The sequence below is a fragment of the Pediculus humanus genome, genomic scaffold (assembly GCF_000006295.1).
Source record: "Pediculus humanus corporis 1103172108208 genomic scaffold, whole genome shotgun sequence".
Taxonomy (NCBI): domain Eukaryota; kingdom Metazoa; phylum Arthropoda; class Insecta; order Psocodea; family Pediculidae; genus Pediculus; species Pediculus humanus.
The window spans coordinates 27,120-49,791 of NW_002987778.1; the positions used below are offsets into that span (position 1 = coordinate 27,120).

Here is a 22,672-nt window from a genome sequence, read left to right on the forward strand (position 1 = left end):
ATTTTAGTACAGTACGTGTCATATTTAAGGGTATAGGTCTTACAGACAAACTGTTTACAAAATTTCTCTTCTGCTTGAACCGAGCCAAAATTATCTTTTCGGGCCCCAAATAACGGCTTAAATAAAAAAATTCAATTTAAAAAAATTTTTTAGGTAAACCTAATAATAATGTAAACTTTTTTTTTTTTGGGGGGGTAAAATGAATAAAATTTACATATATAACTTTATATATATTTTTTTTAATGAAAAAATAAATAATAATAAAATAATTTACTTAATTATATATATTATGTCAAAAATTTACTATTTATTCGATATTTAAATGATAACTATAGTTCAGTATGATAATTATTTTTTTTTGACAGTAAATCTGACAAATGAAACCATTCATTGTAAACTTGAATTGGATCAATCATCCAGTGTTTATGAAAAGAAATCGGTGGGCCAATCATTAAATATTCATCACTGTAATCATTAGGTCTTGCCTATAAAAAAATTTTTTTTTTTAATTAAGAAAATTAATAACTTTATAATATTTTTAAAAAATTATTTACCTGATGAAACAAAGGTATGTGTATAATTGTAATATTTAGTTGCTGAAAACAAATGCCTAATAAAAACATGTCATCAGGTGTTGAATTAGAAGGACATTCACAATTATTTGATGAAAATTTCATTATAGCTGGTCTACTTAAAACAACTCCACTTCCTCCAGTTAAGTAATTATATCCATAGTTTGAAAAAACATTGTATCCATATCTTTCACCTATTGCAATAGGTTCATTACTATTGTAACAACCCAAGAGTTCTTGTAACCTGTAAGTACTAAAAATCTAAAAGTTGATAAAGAAAGTATAATTTTGCAAAAAAAAAATTTTTTTTTTTTAATTTTACCTAAATAGTGTATCATCATCACTGATCACAGCCCATTCTAACAATTCATTTACCTCCATTTTTTTTTTAATTTCAGATATTATGGCTTGAGTTTTTCCACAATGTCCTTGCTCAGTATTAGGAACTTTAAGTTGTACAGTAGGAATACTTTTATCTGTGATGCAATAATTATGCTTACAATTTTCATTTTATTACAAATTTTAAATTATTATTATTTAAATGTTGTTTTTTTACCATAAACATCACTGTAAAATGTGATGTGGTAAGGCCTTTGAGCCCAGGTTTTCATCACGACAGGAATTCTATCTAAATGATATTTTTGACAAGTTTTTACAGCGAAATATATATTTTCTAAATCTACTGGTTTTTGATCCTGTAAAAAAGTTAATTTCAATTGTTAAAAAATAATAATAAAATACAAATTTAATGCAGATTTAGGTAAGTTCATAAACTTACACAAATAAAATTATTTTTTATGTGAGTAGCACAATATTTTTTATGATTTATACAAAAATAAGGAGTTGATGTTAAAGTTGTACCATTTCCATAATCTTTTATAAACTTGGCTAATTCATAAGAAGCATCAATAGAAAAATCTGTATTTCCCTTAAATTCTTCACTTAAAATTGTTTCTAATAATCTAATAAAAAAAAAAAAAAAAATGACCATAATTCATTGAATTATAATTAAAAACTAAACTTTTAATTTAAATGAAACTTACAAACTGACTAAATTATAATGCAATGCAAAACCTGCAGGTAGTAATGGATACTTAAATTTTGTAGATGCATAAAAGTGATGTATAATTGTGGGTGCCTTGTCATGTAATCCACGACCGATAAATGTAGTATTAGGTTTTGCATTTTCTAATATTTCTTTCAGTTTTTCAGTGTCTACTTTAGTATCATCAGTGCAAAAGAATACCCATGTAAACTTCTGTTTATGTTTTTTCCACAGCCTGTGAATAATTTGTTTATCGATTACAATGTTTATCATTTTCAACATTTCAAATTTTATATAATGAGGAATACTTTTTTTTTTTTCTGGAAATAACCCTAAAAATAAATTTCCTACATCTTACTTCCCTTAAAAAATACTGACTTACATGGGTAAAACTGGTAAAACAGTCCAAGCTCCTACATGTGTAAAATCTTTATGAGTTAAATAAACTTTACTAGAAAAGTTTGTTTGCTTCTCAATATTATATTTTAATTTTAATGCCCTCTCTTCATGTCTAAAATTGTTTTGACTAATGATAGTGTAAATTATATTTTTGTGCTCTAAAGAATAAAGTTTACAAATTTATTTAAATAAAGGAAACACAAAGTTTTGTTTTTCATTAATGTTTAATTATAAATACCTAGTCTTTCTGAAAAAATAAAATTAAAAAAAATTGGAATAAAAAGTAAAATACACTTTTCTTGTAAAATATTCATTTAACTTTCTATTAGTGTATTAATATCTCGCATTTATGTAAAACAAATTCTCCGATTCTGAAGAAAATTTAATAATAATTATTATTATTTGTAACACCGGGTGAAAGCAAGGAACTTGATAAAAAATTGGATTTATTGAATAATGTAACAACTACAACAGTGAAATCATTTAACTCAAATATTTAATGCTGTATAATAATATTTTCTGAAGCATTTACTTATTAATACTACTTTGTAAATTACAAATTATTAAATTTTACATAAAGAAATGTATTAGCATGTAATTAATCTAAGGCCACGTTAGAATGGTTAGAACGCCATATCTGTCTTTAAAATTGTCACGTTTTACGTTACGTTAGGGAAGTTCAAATTATTTTTAAATATAAGTCCTATGATTTCCTGATGTTCTATTATAAATAAACATTTTTAATTACAAAACTTTTAAACTTATAATATAAGTAGCCGGAACGAATGTTTTTTTTTTTTATTTCTTTTTGTTGTATTATTTGTTTTAACATTTGAAATTAGTGAGAAATAATGTGAAAAATTGTTTTTTTTTTTTTTTTTTTGAACTTCAAATTAATTTTTCATTATAAAATGTATAAGTATTCAATTAATAGTATTTTTTAAAATGGTATACTTGTTGTCTGGATTTACTTTCGTCGGTCCTTTTTTTTTTCCACTTTGTATATTTCTACTTATATTTTTTCTTGCTTGGAACGTTAAAAATGGTTATGTCAGAAATAAAATTTTTAAATCTAATTTTAATGAAAATTTAACCGATGTGTCGCATAATATAATTGAGTCATCTAATAAATCCGCCGCTAAAAGTAAGCCATTACTGAAAAGTGAATGTTGTAAAGAAGATGATGAGAAAAATTTATTTAATAATGAATCCGTTTTCAAAAATGTTAAAATTTATTATGGCTCTGCAGGAGGGAAAGCAAAGGTTTGTAAAAAAATTTATAATTGTAAATTTCAAATTTATATTTTTAAAATATTAATAATATTTATACCATTTAATGTTTTATACTGCAGTTGTTCAGTGAAAAATTAGCAAATTGTGCAAAGGATTATAATATAATCAGTGAAGTAATTAATTTATCTCATTATGAAGCAGAAGACAAACTTCCTAATGAAAAATATTGTGTAAATGTATTTATTTTATCTACTTACGAAGGAGGTAAGCCACCTCCGAATGCTGAATGGTTTTGTAAATGGCTAGAAGAAGTTTCTAGCGACTTTAGAGTGCATAAAAGTCTTTTGAAAAATGTTAAATTTGCTGTATTTGGACTCGGAAATTCTTTCTACAGCGATAATTTTAATAAGGTAAAAAAATTTTTATCGTACTCTAGGTAAAAATAAAAGTTTTTATTTTTAAATATTTTTTTACTTTTTGTAGGTAGCCATTAACGTAGACAAATGTCTTCACAAATTACAAGGGGAAAGAATAAAAAAAATTTCTTTAGGTGATGAAAATGTCACCAATTCTAAAAATGGTTCTATAGAAAAAGATTTTGATGTTTGGGTCTGGGAATTGCTTGATTTATTAAAAAATCCTGAAAAAGTGAAATTGGGATGTAAATGCAATGGAAAAAAACAGGTAATTTTTTAATTATGTGAATTCTAGTTTTTAATTATGCCACATTTTAATTTTTATTTATTTTAAAATAGAATGGAAACTGCAAAACAATTGAATCAGATGGTTATAATGATTCTTCAGATGAAAATGAAGGCACTAGTTATAGTTCTGGAATAATTGATGTTGAAGATCTTGGTCAAAAAATTTTGTCGAGTAAAAGTGCAGATAATGGTATCAGAGATATGGTAACAGACCAACTTTCAGCTACTTTAACCAAACAGGGATATAAAATTATAGGATCTCATTCTGGAGTTAAACTTTGCAGATGGACAAAAGTAAAAATTTATTATTTTGTTTATTTTTATTCAAATAATTTTTTTTTTTTTCATAAAATTTTTTAAATTGGTAATTAGGCAATGTTACGAGGTAGAGGAGGTTGTTATAAACATACTTTTTACGGCATTGAGAGTCATAGATGTATGGAAGCTACACCATCGTTGGCATGTGCCAATAAATGTGTTTTTTGTTGGCGTCATCATTCTAATCCTGTAGGTACGGAATGGAAGTGGAACATGGATGATCCAGAGTTTATTATTAATGGAGCCCTAGAAAACCACTACAAAATGATAAAACAATTTAAAGGTATGTATTACTTATTAGATTATAAACAAATATGAAACTTTTATTAATTAAATAATTTCTGTAGGAGTTCCTGGCGTATCATTGGATAGATTACAAGAGGGTATGACTGCTCGTCATTGTGCCTTATCACTTGTAGGTGAACCTATAATGTACCCGGAGATAAATAAATTTATTACATTGTTGCATGAAAAGCAAATTTCTACTTTTTTAGTTACAAATGCTCAGTTTCCTGATGCCATCAGGTATGATTTATTTATTTTAAAATTTAAATTGTTTATTAAACACATACTAATTTACTTTAAAAAAAATTTTTTTTTTTTAGAAATCTAGTTCCTGTAACTCAGCTTTATGTTAGTGTAGATGCCAGCACGAAGGACAGTTTAAAAAAAATTGATAGGCCACTTTTTAAAGATTTTTGGGAAAGATTTATTCAAAGTTTGAAAGCTCTTTCTGATAAAGGACAAAGAACTGTTTATAGATTGACCTTGGTGAAATCATGGAATGTTGAAGAAATACAAAATTATGCTGATTTAGTTAATCTTGGAAAACCAGATTTTATTGAAATTAAAGTATTAAATTATTTTTGAAATTTAAAAAAAACTTTTCGAGAGATGTTATTATTATTGTAACTTCTTATTCGGCAAACTTTTTTAGGGTGTGACTTATTGTGGAACTTCTAAAGCCTCAAATTTGACTATGGAAAATGTTCCCTGGCATAGTGAAGTCGTATCATTTGGAACGAAATTATGTTCTTATTTAGACAATTATAAATTAGCGTGTGAACACGAACATTCTAATTGCATTTTGTTAGCAAAAACAAAATTTTTAATTAATGGAAAATGGCACACTTGGATAGATTATGATAAGTTTCATTCATTAGTCAAAAATTATCAATCTTCTAACGGAGAAAAAACTTTCTCGTCAGATGTACGTTCATTAAATTTCTTTCTTTTTTTTTTTTTTTTTTTTTTACCAATACATAAATATGTGGACCGAATTACATTTCATTTCATTTTCTTTGCGCTAGGATTACATTCAAGAAACTCCGAGTTGGGCTATTTACGGATCTTACGAAAAAGGTTTCGACCCTACTGAAACCAGATGGAAGAGGAAAAAAGAAAATTAAATTTTGTAAAAACAAATTAATTTTAATAAAACATTACATTACATTAATAAAAAGAATAACTATGCAGTGACCCATTTTTTTATTTGCTAATTTCTTTTGTTTTTTTTTTTTTTTATCCTTTTTTTAAAAATTTAATATTTTGATTATTTATTTTTTGTGATGAATATTGCAATTTGAACACTAAATGTATTTTAACGAAATTTTGTTGAAATTATTTTTATTTCAAATCTAAAATACTATATTTATACAAAGAAATTTTTAGAGTGATTATTTCAATTTTAAACAAAACTGAAAACTTACCGCCAAATCTAAGGCCCCGAAGTATCATTTCCGGTAAGATCTTATAATTGTGTTACCCTTTCCTTAAATATTACAAAAATGAAATTTTTTCACGTTATAAATGATAATATAATTAGCAAAAATATAAGTTAATGAAAAAATTAAGTGAAATTTAATTTTATCGTGCAATACATGTCACTCAATTGAAATTGTTAAAATGGATGATTTAGGTAAGTTAAAAAATAAGTATTTATTTGACAGATGACTAATAACTTCACATAATTCTAAAATAATTTTCATACTTTTATTAATTATATCTCTCTTATTTAAACTTTACCACACAAATATTAAACAATATTATTGTCAAATCAAAAAAAGGAAAAGGTTTTAAGGTATTTTCTAATGAAAAATATTCAAATTATTTTCACTACTTATAACATTGCCCTGAATTTTATTGTAAACCATTAAAAAATTTTCTAAAAAAGGTTATTATTGCTACCTATACTTTTTATTAAATTTAGTTTTTATGTAACAATTTATATTTTACAAAGTCCTTTGAAGCATGGTTTTTACGATTGTTATAACTGTTAAACCTTTTTAAATTAAGTGTAATTTAATTTCTGCTTGTATTTAGGAAATAATTATGCTATTGTTATGAATAGCACGAATGGAAAATAACTATTGCATTTCGTAAATGTTAGATTTATGCTTAAGAAAAAATTTTTCCTCTAAAAATCAATCATACCAAATCAATTCTTAGTATTTCATTATTATTTCCTAAAATTGATAACATTTATCTATTAAATAGTAAATATTTACTATTATTACTATTATTACTTTTATTTTTAAGCGACATTTCCCTTGATATATATATATATTATGTTTGATTTTATTTTTAAAATTCTATTAATATACATTTACACGAGCGAGTAAATTTATCACATCATTTTTATTTATTTATAATCATATTATTATTATTATTAATCATTATTGATGCAGTATATTTCTTAATGTATTTTTCAGAAGCAAAAGCTAATTATTTATTTTTTCAAATTTTTTTCAACATAATTAATAATTTTCAAATAATTACCCCAAGTATTAATTACATTGTTTTATTCATTATTAAATTTTCACTATATATATATATATTTATATTTTTATGCATACATAAATTTACTTAATATCGACATACCTAGATATATATACCTGATATTTTACATTTGATTCACAATCGAATACTTTTCTGGAAAAAAAATAATTTGGTACCTGTACCTGTAAAACAAGTTTAATTTCGATATTAAATTTTAATTTTGATAATATTTAATTTAATATTATTTTACTTTTTTTAATGGTAAAACATTTTCTCAATATTTCCAAGGTTAACAATATAATTTTTATATATTATAACATTCAAAATTTATATAATTATTTAATAGCTCGACTAAATTATAAAAAAAATTTTATCGTAAAAGTTTCAATAATACTTTACCCCAAAAAAAAACTAATTTAAATATTTTTTTTTTTATTTATTAATAATCACGTCACTGTTTAATAATTCTATTCGATTTATTTTAATAATTAATTTAAAAGTAAATAAAAAATATTTTTAAACTTTTGTTTGATTCAAGTTATATGTTAGCGCCAATACTAAAATCTAATTTTGTCTCCCTCCTATTTATTTATTTATTTATTTCTTACATAATTTCATTAATCGCATTTAGGGTTCGGTTATAAATATTTTAACTTTTAGTTTTAGTTTTTATTTTATTAATACCGAACGGTACTAATTATATAAATAAATAAAAATATTATAGGATATTATCGTGATGAATATTATTTATTATTATTTTAATTATAATTTTACCTTGGCATTGAACCAGTAAATTTAGAAGTTACGTTTTATTTGAAGTTATTTCAAGTTGTGTGTTGTTGTTGGACGACGATAATGTTGACATGTTTAAATTGTTTGTTTTTATATAAAATTGTAATTTTTTTTTTTAAATTTTCAAAGTAAAATAATAATTATGTGTAAAATAATTAGTAATTTTAAATTGTGGAGTTGATTGATTGATTGATTGATTGATTGATTTTTTAAATGTGAAGTTCAACTATACATAAAAAAAATTTAAGGATTTATTTTTATGGGGAACAATTTTTTTTTTTTTTTTTTTTGTGTTTAAAAAATCGTTTCTTATAATTTTTTTTTTGTACGATAGAAACTAATTACTAATAGTTTATTGAACTTGATAGTTTTGAAATTCTTTCTTGTTTTTTTTTTAATACTAAAATAATATTCGGTCATTATCACCGTATATTAAATTGGAAATTATTTTAAATTCTAGTATATTTATATTAAAACATCAGTCGTTCAAACGAGTTTTTACTAAAAAAAAAAAAAAAAAAAAAAAAAAAACTTTAGTAATCGACATTTAAAATATGAAAAATTATTATTAAATTAATTAAATAATATTTTTTTTTTAGTGAAATCGTGAAAGAAATATTTTTTTTTAAAAAAATTTAATAATCTATAAATATTTTGGCTTCCATTCCTCCTTAACTCAAAAATAAATAATTTTTTTATCGTTAAATAAAAACATTGAAGGGGATTTTTAAATAATTTCTCGTGTTAAAATAAAAATATATTTGTAAATAACAACAACACACGTGTAAACAACCGTGAAAAATTATTAAATATCATTATTTTCATGTTGCTTTGCAGGAGAATAATTTACCGGGGGTGGGGGGGGGAATACAAAAATTTGAAATTATATCGATTTCTGCGTTCCAAATATGTAATTATAAAAAAAAGAATTTCTCATAATAATAATAATTAGTTATTTTCACCGTTGATGATGATACACACGTGTAAATCAAACAAGTTTTTTTGTTTTTTTTTTAAGGTATATATAAGTTAAATAATAATTCAAGTGGAAGTCAATATTTTTTTTTTTAACATTTTTTTTGCGGTTTCAATTTGGCATTGTTCGAAAATAAATATTAAAAATATATAAATTAATGTTATTATTTGAAATTTGCCGCCTGCCAACAAAAAAATGAAAACGTAATAGAAATAAATAAATAAATAAATAAAAAACTTGATTTTGTAAATTACGAAATGACCGATACTCATTTTTTTTTTTTTTTTAAATTGCACGTGTAAAAAATTGTTTTTCTTTCTTTTCGACTAAATTTATTTTTATTAATTTCACGTGTACGTAAACATAAAAATTATATATTATTATTATTATTATTATTATTTTTTTTTTTTTTTAAATAATTTTAAAAGCTTAGTTTTATTTTTAAAAAAATTACTTACCTAGGGATTATTTAGGGTTTGCCATTTTTTTTTTTTTTTTTTTTTTTTAAAAAATTTAAATTCGACTTTTTATTTTTAATATTTTTAATATATATATATATATATATATATATATATATATATATATATATATATATATATATATTTATATCACTAAAATGACAGTGTAAATGTGTTTAAAAAAAAAAAAAAAAAAAAGTATAAAAAGAAACAACAATTTGTTAATTAAATGTAATTTACACACACACAAACTGACAGAGGAAATTGATTTAAATTCTACTAATAGTAGTAGTAGTCATTATTATTATTATTATTATTATTAAAGAAGAAGATGAAGATGATTATATTATTCTATACTTTCCATTGGTTAAGATGAATTTGTTTTGCCTTTGCCGAATCGTGACTCCTTTGTTTTAAAAAAAAAAAAAAAAAAAAAAAAAAGGAAAAAAAATTCATGTATGTGTTAATATTAAATATTTTTTTTATAGTATTCGGTAGTGTATAATTTACTGTATACAAGTTCATACACACACACACGCACGTACACGACACACACACGCACGTACACGTACACACACACGCACAAACATTTGTAGTTTTTTTTATAAATAATCACGTGTTCGGTCAAAGTTTATTTAATATTTATTTATTTATTTTTTTTTTTTTCATTTTTGAATTCACACATAAAATAATAATAATAATAATAATTTTTTGTTGTATTTATCATAACATTTTTCAGTAAAGTAAATAATTTTAATAGTGATTTTTTTTTTTTTTGTTATTGTTATTGTTTGTTGTTTGTTGTTGTTTTTCCCTTTCTCTTATGTATTAGCAGCCAGGTTGTTGTGTAGACTATCTCTTTTTTATTAGTGGAGTGTTCACATACAGATAAGATTAAAATGTTTACCGTTACAGTTTAGCAAAATGGCATTGTAGAAAAAAAAAAACTTGAAAAGGAAAGAAAATCTCTCTCGCGTGTGTTTTTTGTTTTTTTTTTTTTTTTTTTTAATATTTAATATTTATATAAGATATAAAATATTATTATTATTATTATTTGATATCATGGATCGAACAATGTATGGGAAAATCCTTCCAGGAACTTATCAACCTTATAGATGTACGAGAAAAAATGGATCTCCACCCGGTTGTAAGTAATTATGACCTCTTTCGCTTTTGGTTTAAATGGGGGTGCTTCGTATTTATTGGTAGCTTTTTAATCAGGTACACAGTACAGGTAATCTATTTACTTGAGCGGTTATGTTTCGACATTTAAAAATGTGAATTTTGCAATTGACAATTAAAAATGAACGATTAAAGCTAAAGCTTTTTGCTTTTTTTTTCTCTCTCGTCATGTACGCTCGCTTATTATACGTTAAATCGTTTTTTAAAAAAAAATATTATTATTATTATTGAACTTGTGACCTTTTTTACAGGCTGATCTTACTCTTTGTTAAATAGGAAAATCATTATGCAAAAAATAGCTTCGTTGGAAAAATGTTTAAAACGTGGGGGGGTGGGAATTTTTTTTTTACTTATATTTTTCTTATGCCGTTCTTTCTCTTTCAAATTACATTTCGGGATTGAGAAAAATTTCACTTTAAATGAAAGAAAACTGTATTATTATTATTATCATTATTATTATTTTTTATGCATTTAAATTTATTCATTTGGTTAAATTTAAATACAACAGTATTATTAATTTATTAAATTTCCTGTGTAAAAATTTAAAGGGGGCACGAAAACAGCCAAAAAAAAAAAAAATTAGAAAAAATGAGTGCAGGTTGGGTCTTGCCTTACTTGTTAAATAAAAAATAAAATAATAATAATAATAATGATAATATTATTATTATTAATTCATCGTGGTTAACAAATCGAATGACTTATTTTAAAAAGAATTTTTTTTTTTGTTGTTGTTGTTGTTGTTTTTGTTTTTCTTTTTTAAAATAGGCGAATCATTTCCGTTTTAATAAAAAAAAAAACTTCCTACGAATTTTCTACTGCTACCTACTTGTTATCTGGAAACACCCATGAGTAGTATTTTCTTATCCCCCCAAATATTGCTTGAGATTTTTGTTAACAGTTTAACGATTTAAATCGTTTTGTAAGGTTTTATTTATTTATTTTTTTTTTTGTTGCTTATTTACGTTTGTGTGTTGTTTTCGCGTTATTATTATTATTATTATTATTAAGTTGTTTTGTTCGACGAGTCGTAAATTAATTTTTTTTATTTTTTAATTTTTTAAATTAAAAATTTTTTTTTTGTGATTTTTAAGGAAAAATAGAGGAAAAAAAAAACTTTCAACAGGTGAATTTAAAAATTTACAATTGATGACGTAGTAGTTTCGGCCTTGATTAATTTTTAAAAAAAAACAAAAATCGAGTAAACAAATTTAATTTGAATTTTCTACGCTGTGATCTCTTACAAAGAAAATAAATAAATAAATAAATCTTTTAATAATATCGTCGATTTTCTATTTTTTTTTCTCTCGGTCGTGTAAATAGTCGATCAAGTTGTACAAAATCGGGTTTTTTTGCCTTTTCGTAAAAAAAAAAGTATGGATTTCGAATCGGTTAGAATGATTAGCCGAGTTGATAGAATGAAAAAAGGTGAGTTTCTAATTGGTACCTCTACTAATAGAAAAAAATGTTTTATTATTATTATTATTATTATTATTATTATTATTATTTAAGTAATTAATTTGAAGGATGTGTGTGCGTGTGCATGTGTTCCGTAATAAAAACCTTGAATGTTTTTTTTTATATGGGTATAAATTAATTTTTTTTTTCAATAGAAAAAATTTGATACCATATATGTGTCTTTTAAATAATCATTTGTCGTTTGAGGAAAGGGGGAGGGGAGGGGGGGAAATACGTAAGTTAAATAGGTGACGGATAAATCGACAAGTCGATTAGTGTTTTTTCATTGAGGACTTGTACAAAAGTCATTTATTTCAATTCATTTCTTTTACATAAGACAAAAAAAAAAAAAAAAAAATTGGATAAGGTTCGAGTACGAGTACCTTAAAGGTTCTATTTAAAACAAAGCAAAATTTCATTTGAAAACGCAGAATGTATCTTATAGTTAGGTGGTTCATGCGATTCGTATTGCGTATTTTTTTTTTTTTTTTTTTTTTTTAGTCGTCCTTAAATGGCGAATACCTTGCGAGCACCTGCACCCATGTTTTAAAGAAATAATAATAATAATAATAATCAATTGTGGGCGTTGGATAAGGAGATGGGATTATGTTAAGTGTACCTAAAAGCCTTGTTTATTTGACGGAAAACGAGATATTTTAAAAATAAATTTTCTTTTTCTTTTTTCTTCTTTTAAATTTACTCATTTATTTATTTAAATGAAAGAAATTTTACGAGTCGAGCGTAATTTTAGGGCAGAAATAATAATAATGATAATAATAATTTATTAGTCTTATTTAAAAATTGCCTCGTAATCTTATGAACTCTAATTACGGTTTCAATTAAAATTAATTAATAAAAAAAAAAATTTTAATTCTTTTCATTAACTATTAATTTAGTATAATAAATTATTAGTCTTTTTTATTTCGCAAAGCATGAGTAATATTTTTTTTCTCTTTAAATATTAAAAGAAAATTTGTCGTCATGACAAATAATAAAAAGGAATCAAAATGTATGTCATGGGTTATTAATGTCATGAAAATTATCAATTTGTTATTATTTCCCCCCTCTCTCTCCCCTCTTTCCCCCTCTTTCGATTTTACGGTTGAAAGCCACGTGGCAAAAAATTTTAATTTATAATTAATAAATTGATAAGTTTAATAATTTTCCATAAAAAAAAATCTAACTAATAAAACTTTTAGGCGATGACGTCATCATCACACGTGGTTTATACGTGAATTAACAACGAGTATTGCCAATTCGTTTTTTCTCGCGACCTTTTGGTAAATCGTCCTTAAAAAAAAAAAACTACTCGGTCAACCTTAATGTGACAAGGTTACAAAAAATAAATATTTGATTCCTCCTCCTCTACTATTTTTTCTTTCTATAACTTTAAATACGATGGTATGGGAGGAGAAAAAGGGAAAACGGGAAAAGTTCACAGTCTATTAATCCGCTACTGATTGTAATATATATATAATATAGGGCAGTGGCCAAAAAAAAAAAATTTAAGAAGTGGAAAATGTTTGAAGCAGAAGCTTGGCTTCGACTTCATGATCCCAATTCTAGTTGTTTGCTTTTACTTACATTGAATGTGTCATTTATTTTCATTATTATTATTTTTTTTTATTCTTTGTAAAAATTACTACCATTTTTAAATCATTTTCGTATAATTTTCAAAATTGCAAAATTTTATTGGAAAACCATTTTTTTTCTTTTTTTTTTTTTTTTGCGTGTGTCGAAAACCAGTTTGGGGGAAACAAAACAAATTTTTTATTTTATTTTTATCTCTTGAGGTAGAGTAAATTAAATTAGAAATTAATAATAATGACAGTTTGGTGGACGGCCACTGTTAAAGATAAAGGTACGAGAATACATTCTCCCACACCTGAACTTACGACCATTGTTTCCGAGGAAAGAATAACAATCAAAGATGCTGATACCCATATTAGTAAGTAATAATAATAATAATTAATCTCTCATTTAACTTCGAGTGGTGTGACGTGGACATTTTTCTTTTGTTTTCAAAAGAATTTTAATATATATATATATGTAAGTTTAATGAATGTACGTTGAACTTGGTTAATATTGAGGTAGGCCAACTCATCAGGTCTTAGACCCCCCATAAAATTTGAAAATCATGAGAGAGCCTGTCGCGTTTCCTTCTGTTCTTTACTTGATTGCCATAAAAAAAATTTTTTACAATTACCAATTAATTTAATTAATTTCATTTAAAAGTAATTAAAAAAAAATATATATATATATGTATGGGATGAAAGGCGGACTACACCAGCGTGGTTTTTTACGATGAAGTCAGCAATAATGGGGGGAGGGGGGCCACATTGCCTGTCGTTTCTTTTGTAATCCCATTGCAAAAGTATATTTATAGAATTCAGCTAATGTTTTATTGTACAATAATTTTTGTTTGTTTTGACAAGACAACAAACGAATAGAGACCGTGAATGACTGAATGAATGAATGAATGAATGAATTAAATTTTGGCAAAGTTGTTGTCAAAATTTTTATTTTACTTTGACATCACGTTTGGGTAAAATATATACAACAAAATAAAATCGAACGACGCCATTTTTTTTTTTTTTTAATGTTTTTTTCTCTTTTCTATTTTTTCTTTTTAATAAATAATTATAAAATTAGTTTTTTTTTTTTTTAAAGTTTGTGCCAATAACTATAAAAATTATTCACGTTTGACGTCATCGTTGGACAGTTTTTTTGTTTGTTATTGTTTTCGTTTTTGTTTTTATCGAAAATGAATATATCGTGACTGAATTTGTACTATGAAATATTATATTTAAAAAAAAAAAAAAATTATTTTATTTAAGCTTTGTTAATATAGAAAGAATTGTTGAATGAGTCATTGTTAATTTAAGTTTTTTTTTTTAAATCCAAATAATTGGAAAAATAAAAAATTTTTTTTTTTTTTTTTTGGGGGGGGGGAGAGTAATTGACTCTTGTTAAAAAGGTCATTTACAATTTTTAAATTTGCAATATTAATTAATTTTAATAGATTTTTAATAAATTATAAAACTTTTTTTTTTTTTACTATTTATTTTTAGAATAATCAATCGTTTTAAAATATATCGATTGATTATCAATTAAATTAATTATTTTGAAAATGTTTTTGTATCGATTCAAAATCCACTTGAACTCATTTAAATTTTTTTTTAACGTTTAAGAATTTTGGGATAAATGTAAAAGTCCTTCATTGCACTTGAATCCTTTTTTAAAAAAAATTCTACTTGCTACTAAAAAAAAAAAAAAGAAAATTATTTTAATTAATGGTAGATCGAAATCCTCTTGCTTAAAACTTTGTCTGGATGTTTGAATTCATTTAATACCGTTTGGAAAATTTAAAATTAGATTTTTTTTTTTTTTTTTTGCTTCTTTCGATTGTCTTTTTTTTTTTTTCTGGCAAAGGTTCAGATGAATTTCAAAAAAAAAAAAAAAAAAAAAAAAAGAGTCATTGGCTTTTTTTTTTAATAATATATATAAATATTAAAATGGTCGTATTGAAAATTAAAATAATATTAATTTAAAATCAATATTTCAATGTTTTCAAAAAAAAAAAATATTATTATTAAAAATACGAATAAAATGTTTTTGTTTTTGTTTCTTTGTTATGCTTATGATATTTGCTTATTTCAAGGTATTCCCATTTAACCTCAAACCATTTTAAAATAATCAGTTGTAATATATTGTTTGCACATCGTTGTTTGAAATGTGTAAACGTTTCCATCATTCGTTTTTTTTTTTTTAAATAAAATTTTTTTCATTGTAAGTAGTATGAAAATGAACGAGCAAGAGTTCGAAACCATTTTCGGTGGTATAGGTGAAAATTATTTTAGATTTTTTTTTTTTTTAAAACGTTTTCACGGTGAAGAAGGCAACCATACGGTTAACGATTTTTTTTTCGGTTTTATTTAGATGCCTTATTGGCCGATTTACAAAATACCATATCTCCGAGTTGTACACCCATAAGAGACATTGGCTCCTCCACATCTGGTTACGGATCCTTAAATGGTCCTAGAAAAGACATCGGCAATGATGTTGGAACGATGGTCAATCAAATATATACGGAGAAAACGACGTCGGTGCAAAAAACGCACTCGCCCCCCACACACGTGAGTTTTTTTTAATTATTTTTTTAAAAATGTGCTAAAAATTAATTTTATTGAAATATTAAAAAAAAAAAAGAAAATTTATAAATTATCAAAAAATTCGAGGTTTTTTGTTTTTACCAATCGGCCCCCTCCCAAAAAAAAAAAATAATAATAATAATTAAAAATATTGTTGATCTTGCCAAATAAAACATTTCGAGGCCATTTTTATTTTTTTTTTTTATTTTTTAACGTAGGAAGTTTATAAATTTTTTTTTTAAAAAAAAAAAATAGAAAGAAGAAATGTTAAATGTTACGATTTCGAGTTCAAAACAAAACGCAAAGATGGCAGCCAATGTGCAAAAATTTATTAAAATTTTTTCTTTTTTTTTTTTTTGTATATATTTGTTCATTGCTTCATTTAAATGTCAAATTTAACGGTTCAAAATGAATTATAAATGATTGTCAGCAGAAGAAAAAGTAAAAAAACAATAATAATAATAATGGATTTTAATTTTTTTTAGGTTTCTTACCAGCAACAGCAAAACGTTGGATTAGGGTCTCCGAAATCTCCCGTGTCACCCAAATCCAATTCTTCGTTTAATAATAATTTATCCGAATTGGATACCTTACTCCAAGATTTAAGCAATGCTAAGTATGCGAATACGGGTAGTTTGGAAAAGAAAAAGGTCAACGGTTCTTCATCTCCTGTTAAAACTACCAACCCCGTCCGACCGACCGTTGATAGTTTGCTGGATGAATTAAGTAGTCCGCTGTCGAATGGAACAACCGGGTAAGTAGGAAAAAGTACCCACCCCTCCCTCCATGTATATCAACCCCATACGCGTCACTTAATGAAAATAATTTTTTTTTTTTTTTGGGTTTCAGAGACTTACGAGATGTGTACGTTCGAAAAACGTATACGGTTACCGAAAATCAAACGGAATCGAGAATACCCATATCTAGAAATGGTGGTGGTGGTGGACACACGTCTCCCATATCAGTTGTGAGTTCTACGGGTCCATTGCCGATCGGTACGAGTGCTTCTTCAGCAACCAAAGAATTGGATGATTTGATGGCTTCACTTTCGGATTTTAAGGTAAGTTAATACTTTTCCATTTTTTTTTTTCTTGTCTTCGAAAACATTAGAATTAAATTGAAAAAATTTTCTCAAACGGTTGAGCTTTTCGAAACTATTCCCTCATATTCGATTTTAAATGCAAAAAAAAAAAAATTTTGTAATTAAAAAATTTTTATTGATTGGAAAAAGAAAAAAGAAAATCTATTTTTAACACCGAGAAAATTTTTTTTTTTTTTTTTTTTATTGGAAGCAAATTTGTTTTTCCGGAAAATTTTGGTGCTTCCTGGTACTGATTTCTCTAAGTTTTTGCATCTCCCTATTTTATTCCCTTTTTGACCCCCCCCCCCGTGCTAAATATTGGCACCGTTTTTTTTCCATCTTATTTTAAATTAAGACTTGAAAATTTTTCCGATTCATTGTTTTTACAAATATTCTTTCACCGTGTTACTGTGTTACACCTTAGTAGTAGATAGAAACGCCCAAAACAAAATATTTATATATATTATTATTATTATTATTATTTATTTTCCAATATTTTTTTGTAACGTTTTTTTTTTTTTTTTCAAAAACAATAAAATTGAATTTCGACGTTTTAAAAAAAAATATGAGGTTTCATGTTGAGCTTATAATTTGATTTAATTTTCATATGAGATTAAAAACAACGAATTTTCTTTTTTCTTTTTTCTTTTTTTTTTTTTTTTTTTTTTTTGGCCCACAATGATGCCAACGACGATTCAGAAATAGATTTTCTGGAGGAGTTTGAATTAAGTTCGTAGAAAAATGAAAAAAAAAAAAAAAAAAAAAAAAAAAGTTTCCTTGTTTACGTAATAATTATTATTATTATTATCATTAATGTTTTTCTCTGTAATTAATATTATTATTTGGATGGGGGGGAGGGGGGAAAATGTTTATATTCAACTGTTTAAAATTATCGGTTCGATAAAAAAGCGACATTGGGTCAAACTTATTAAAACTTGTATAAAAATGATTTCAAAATAAAAATATATATAATTTATGTGTACCTTATTCAGGTACGTTTACATTCAGGTACGCTCTGTCGTTAACGCATGGTTCAGCAACAGTACAAATTTTCCACTCGATTAACGACATTTTCACATAATGTACTTATTTGCCACGATGATAAACTTTCGGAAAATTGGGGCACGGGGGCGGGGAGCGGGGGAGGCGGATGCGTGGGCGTACACGACAGTAAACTTTTCAATATGTTTCCAATTTTTTTTATTTATTTATTTATTTTATTTTATTTTATTTTATTTCGTTTAACGATACGTTTCTTTAAATCTACAAATAATTGAAGTCGATGAGATTTTTTTAAACTATTTACACTTGGAATCAAAACAAAACGATTTTGAGGCGGAGTTTCATTTTTTTTAAAAAAAAAAAAAAAAGATGAAAGGTGGGGGTGCGGTAAGCCAAAGAAGGGGAGGAAGTTTTCGGGAAGCGGAGTGTGGGAGGGGGGAAAGGAAATTTTTTCTGATCGCATTTTTATGTCTCCCGTAACACTTTGCCAGTCTTTTGAAAGACTTCTTCGATAATTAAGTATTTCGCCGCGGGATTTAATTAATTTATTTATTTCTACGAAAAAATTTTATTATTATTATTATTAAAAAAAATATATCAGTATGAGTTAGAATTTAACAATAATTTTTTTTTGTTTTTTTTAATTTAAAAAAATTTTTTTTTTAATTTTTTCTTTTTTTGTTTAAATGTATATATATAGATCAACGAAGGGAGTCATCAACATCAAACAGTGACTGATTCGCCATACGCGAAACCCAACAAAGCGACGAAAACCACGACGAAATCCCTGACTCAAAGTCAGTTCAAGCAAAATCAATTGGATTCCATGCTTGGCAATCTCCAAGCTGACATGTCTAGGCAAGGGATTAACACGGCACAAAAAGGTTGTTGCAACGCTTGCGACAAACCCATCGTCGGACAAGTGATAACGGCTCTGGGAAAAACATGGCATCCGGAACATTTCACGTGCACTCATTGCAATCAAGAATTGGGAACGAGGAATTTTTTCGAAAGGGATGGCGTTCCCTACTGCGAATCCGATTATCACAATTTGTTCTCACCGAGATGTGCTTATTGCAACGGACCCATATTGGATGTACGTGTTGTTGTTTTGTCTTCCGGAACGATGATGAGGTGATGGTGTGGTAAGCGGAAATAATAATAATAATGGAATTTTTTGTTTTTTTTTTTTTTTTTAGAAATGCGTTACGGCATTGGAAAAAACGTGGCACACGGAACATTTCTTTTGCGCCCAATGTGGTAAACAATTCGGGGAAGAAGGTTTTCACGAAAGAGAGGGTAAACCTTATTGTCGGGAAGATTATTTCGACATGTTTGCTCCCAAATGCGGGGGTTGTAATCGACCCATAATGGAAAATTATATTTCTGCACTCAACAGTCAATGGCACACGGATTGTTTTGTTTGCAGGGTGAGTTACAAAATACAAATTATTATTATCATTAAATTAAATTTTTTTTTTTTTTTTTTTTGTGGTCTTCATTCATATTTTACGTGTGTCATGAAATTTATTTAAAAAAAAGAAAAAAAAAATTTTCTCTAACCGAATTTTATACAGGACTGCCAGAAACCCGTTACGGGAAAATCTTTTTATGCAATGGAAGGAAAACCAGTTTGTCCCCATTGCGTGGGAGTCGACGAAGATGATGCTGATGAATAAAAAAAATATGTTCAAAGCCCTCCACTTTTTCCCCCACCCTGCCCTCCCTACCCCCCCCAAAAAAAAAAAAAAAAAGTTTTCGACGACACCAAATGCGCCGTGTACACACAAACATCTCTCACTCTCTCTCTCTCAAAAAAAAAGACATGTATAAAAGTTATGATGATGATAATGATACTACCACTTTCCCCCCACTACCTCCCGTTGATTTTAAGGTCTTTCTGTGATCGTTATGTAATGAATTTTTCCCCTCGAAAAACATGGTAGCAGCTTTTCCCGCACAAACCGACGACGCCGCACATAATTATTATTCCGGTGAGCTTTTAAAAATGGCGAAAAAAACCTTATACATAATTATTTATTGTTGTATATAGTTTGAAAATTAAATAAATAAATAAATAAAAGCTATGTAAAAATAAAAAAATTAAAAAATTAAAAAAAAAGCAGGAAAAAAAACAAAAAAACAAAAAAGAAAATTTTAAAATAATGATGATCATTTGGCTCTTGATCGATATTTAGAGCGCTAAACGGGGGGTGGGGAGGGGAGGGAGTAATGGTGGGTGGTGGTGGTGGTGGTGTCATAATTAAAAAATACGTTCTCGCAAATTACAATTCAACCTTTTTTTTTGCCGATCAATCATTATTATTATTATTGCATACAATTAAAGATTGAATTTTAGGTTAACACGTAGAAAAGAAAAAAGAAAATTGTTTTAAAATTGGGGGAGGGGGAGAGGGAGGGGGAAACGACCGCAATCCGAGGAGGATGTTTTTACGAAATGCATTATTATTATTATTATTATTATTATTATTATTTCTCTCTCTCTCTCTCTCTCTCATAGAAAATGTGAAAAGTTTTTAAACATTTTCGTTTATTGCTTTTCTATTTTTAGAACGAAAACATATATATATATACATAAGTCGATTCGCAATTTCTATTTTAATATTATTTATTTATTTATTTATTTTGAGTACAATTTAATCATTTTAAATCGTTTTTAATACGTTTCTCTCTCTCTCTTTTTTTTTGGCAACACGAAACGATTTGAAATTATTTTCAAGAGTCGAAAAAATAATAATAATAATTAATAATTTATAAATTTTTTTTTCTTTCATTTTTCTACGAGTGCGTAACGGAGGACTCGGGTTCGAAACTTTTCACGTACAAAAAAAAAAAAAAATTTGTACAAACGATTGTCGGTTGTTTCGTGCATCATTCATCAAACTAATGGGAAATTATCATCATTATTATTCCTTCTTAAAATGAAAATTCTAAAAGTTTGTTTTGCCAGAAAAATTTTTCCACAATTTTTAATTTGTGTGTATATTAACACGGATCCCCCTCCATTTTTCGCCACAATCGAATCGACACAGAAAAAAAATTGGGTTGAGAGTTAAACGTCAGCGTTATGAAAACAAGCACACGCACACGCACACACGCACAAATATATATATATATATATATATATATATATATATATATATATATATATTTATACATTCGTATATAATAAAACTTAAAAATAAATTCAGTGATATTCAGCAACGGATTTGGCCATAATCCAAAGAGAAAAAAAAGAAATGTTTAATGAAGATATCGTTGCCGTCATGATGATGATGATGATGATGATAATGATGATGATGATGATGATGATGATAATGATGATGATGATGATGATGATGATAATGATGATGATGATGATGATGATGAGGAGGAGGAGAAGGAAGAACAACAACAACAACAACAACTTTTAATGCGACGACGACGACATGTTTGTTTTTTGTATGTTTTTGACCAAAAGAGAGAGAGAGAGAGAGAGAAAGAGAAAGAAGGAAAGAAGGAAAATGGCATCGCTTAAATTTTATTAAAAATTTATTTTCCAATTACAGGATTGCAGGCAACCTTTTCAAGGAGGTTCATTTTTCGATCACGAAGGTTTACCCTATTGCGAAACTCATTACCATGCGAAAAGAGGTTCGTTGTGCGCGGGATGTCACAAACCCATAACAGGTAAATGAAATAATTTGATTGTCACGTGATCGACACACGTGATCGTTTGATATACGTTTTTTTTTTAATTTTTCGTCAGGTCGATGCATAACCGCCATGTTTAGAAAATTTCATCCGGAGCATTTCGTGTGTGCATTTTGTTTGAAACAATTGAACAAGGGAACGTTCAAAGAACAAAACGATAAACCTTACTGTCACGGATGTTTCGATAAACTTTTCGGTTGATTCGAGCTTTTCGTCGATACTAAATAATTAATTTTATTTCGCCGAAATATGTACGAAAATAAAAAATGGACGTGTACGAACAACATTTGGGCTCGGGTATTTTGCTGCATACATACCCCCCCCCCCCGTACGAAAACGCAATTCGAAATTTTTTTTTTTTTATTAACGAAATACCGAACGATACGATGAAATAATAATAATAATAATAATGAAATTCAGGTACTCTTAAAAAAATTTATTTGAATTTTATATCGTTTGACATTCTCGTCGTCAACCGTCACTCAGTCACTCACCGCACAAACGAATTCACATTTTTTTTGTTTTTTTTTTTTTTTTTTTTTTTTAATCCAGAACGATAAAGTAAATTTAAGAGGGACTAATCTAAAAAAAAAAAAATAAAATTTTTAAATATTATTTTACTAAACTCAATAACAGTTATAGATTTGTAAAAAAAAAAAAAAAAGTAGAAAAAAGTAAGAGTTCCAGGAGTTTATATACGTATTCATTCCAATTTATTGACCTCACTTTAATACAAATGCTTTTCTTTCCATTAATATGTAATATATATATATAAATAAATAAGTTTTTTTTTTTTTTTTTTCTATTAATTG

At 26.0% G+C, this 22,672-nt stretch overlaps 3 protein-coding genes across 3 annotated transcripts; 2 read left to right on the top strand and 1 right to left on the bottom strand.

Annotated features, from left to right (window-relative positions):
- Positions 1–329: 329 nt before the first annotated feature.
- Phum_PHUM437850 (galactosyltransferase, putative) lies at positions 330–2,330 on the bottom strand (the record flags this gene model as incomplete). Its single annotated transcript, XM_002429481.1, has 8 exons — positions 330–485; positions 555–825; positions 895–1,048; positions 1,129–1,267; positions 1,351–1,534; positions 1,616–1,852; positions 2,000–2,174; positions 2,255–2,330. 8 exons carry the CDS (start codon positions 2,328–2,330, stop codon positions 330–332), a joined length of 1,392 nt encoding a protein of 463 aa, XP_002429526.1.
- A 631-nt stretch (positions 2,331–2,961) lies between these two features.
- Positions 2,962–5,680, top strand: Phum_PHUM437860 (uncharacterized protein; the record flags this gene model as incomplete). Its single annotated transcript, XM_002429482.1, has 9 exons — positions 2,962–3,279; positions 3,369–3,659; positions 3,733–3,933; positions 4,005–4,247; positions 4,326–4,554; positions 4,619–4,796; positions 4,877–5,123; positions 5,209–5,481; positions 5,582–5,680. 9 exons carry the CDS (start codon positions 2,962–2,964, stop codon positions 5,678–5,680), a joined length of 2,079 nt encoding a protein of 692 aa, XP_002429527.1.
- A 10,036-nt stretch (positions 5,681–15,716) lies between these two features.
- On the top strand, positions 15,717–22,061 carry Phum_PHUM437870 (Paxillin, putative; the record flags this gene model as incomplete). Its single annotated transcript, XM_002429483.1, has 8 exons — positions 15,717–15,750; positions 15,852–16,048; positions 16,561–16,817; positions 16,913–17,123; positions 18,847–19,242; positions 19,346–19,576; positions 21,716–21,836; positions 21,916–22,061. 8 exons carry the CDS (start codon positions 15,717–15,719, stop codon positions 22,059–22,061), a joined length of 1,593 nt encoding a protein of 530 aa, XP_002429528.1.
- Positions 22,062–22,672: the final 611 nt, after the last annotated feature.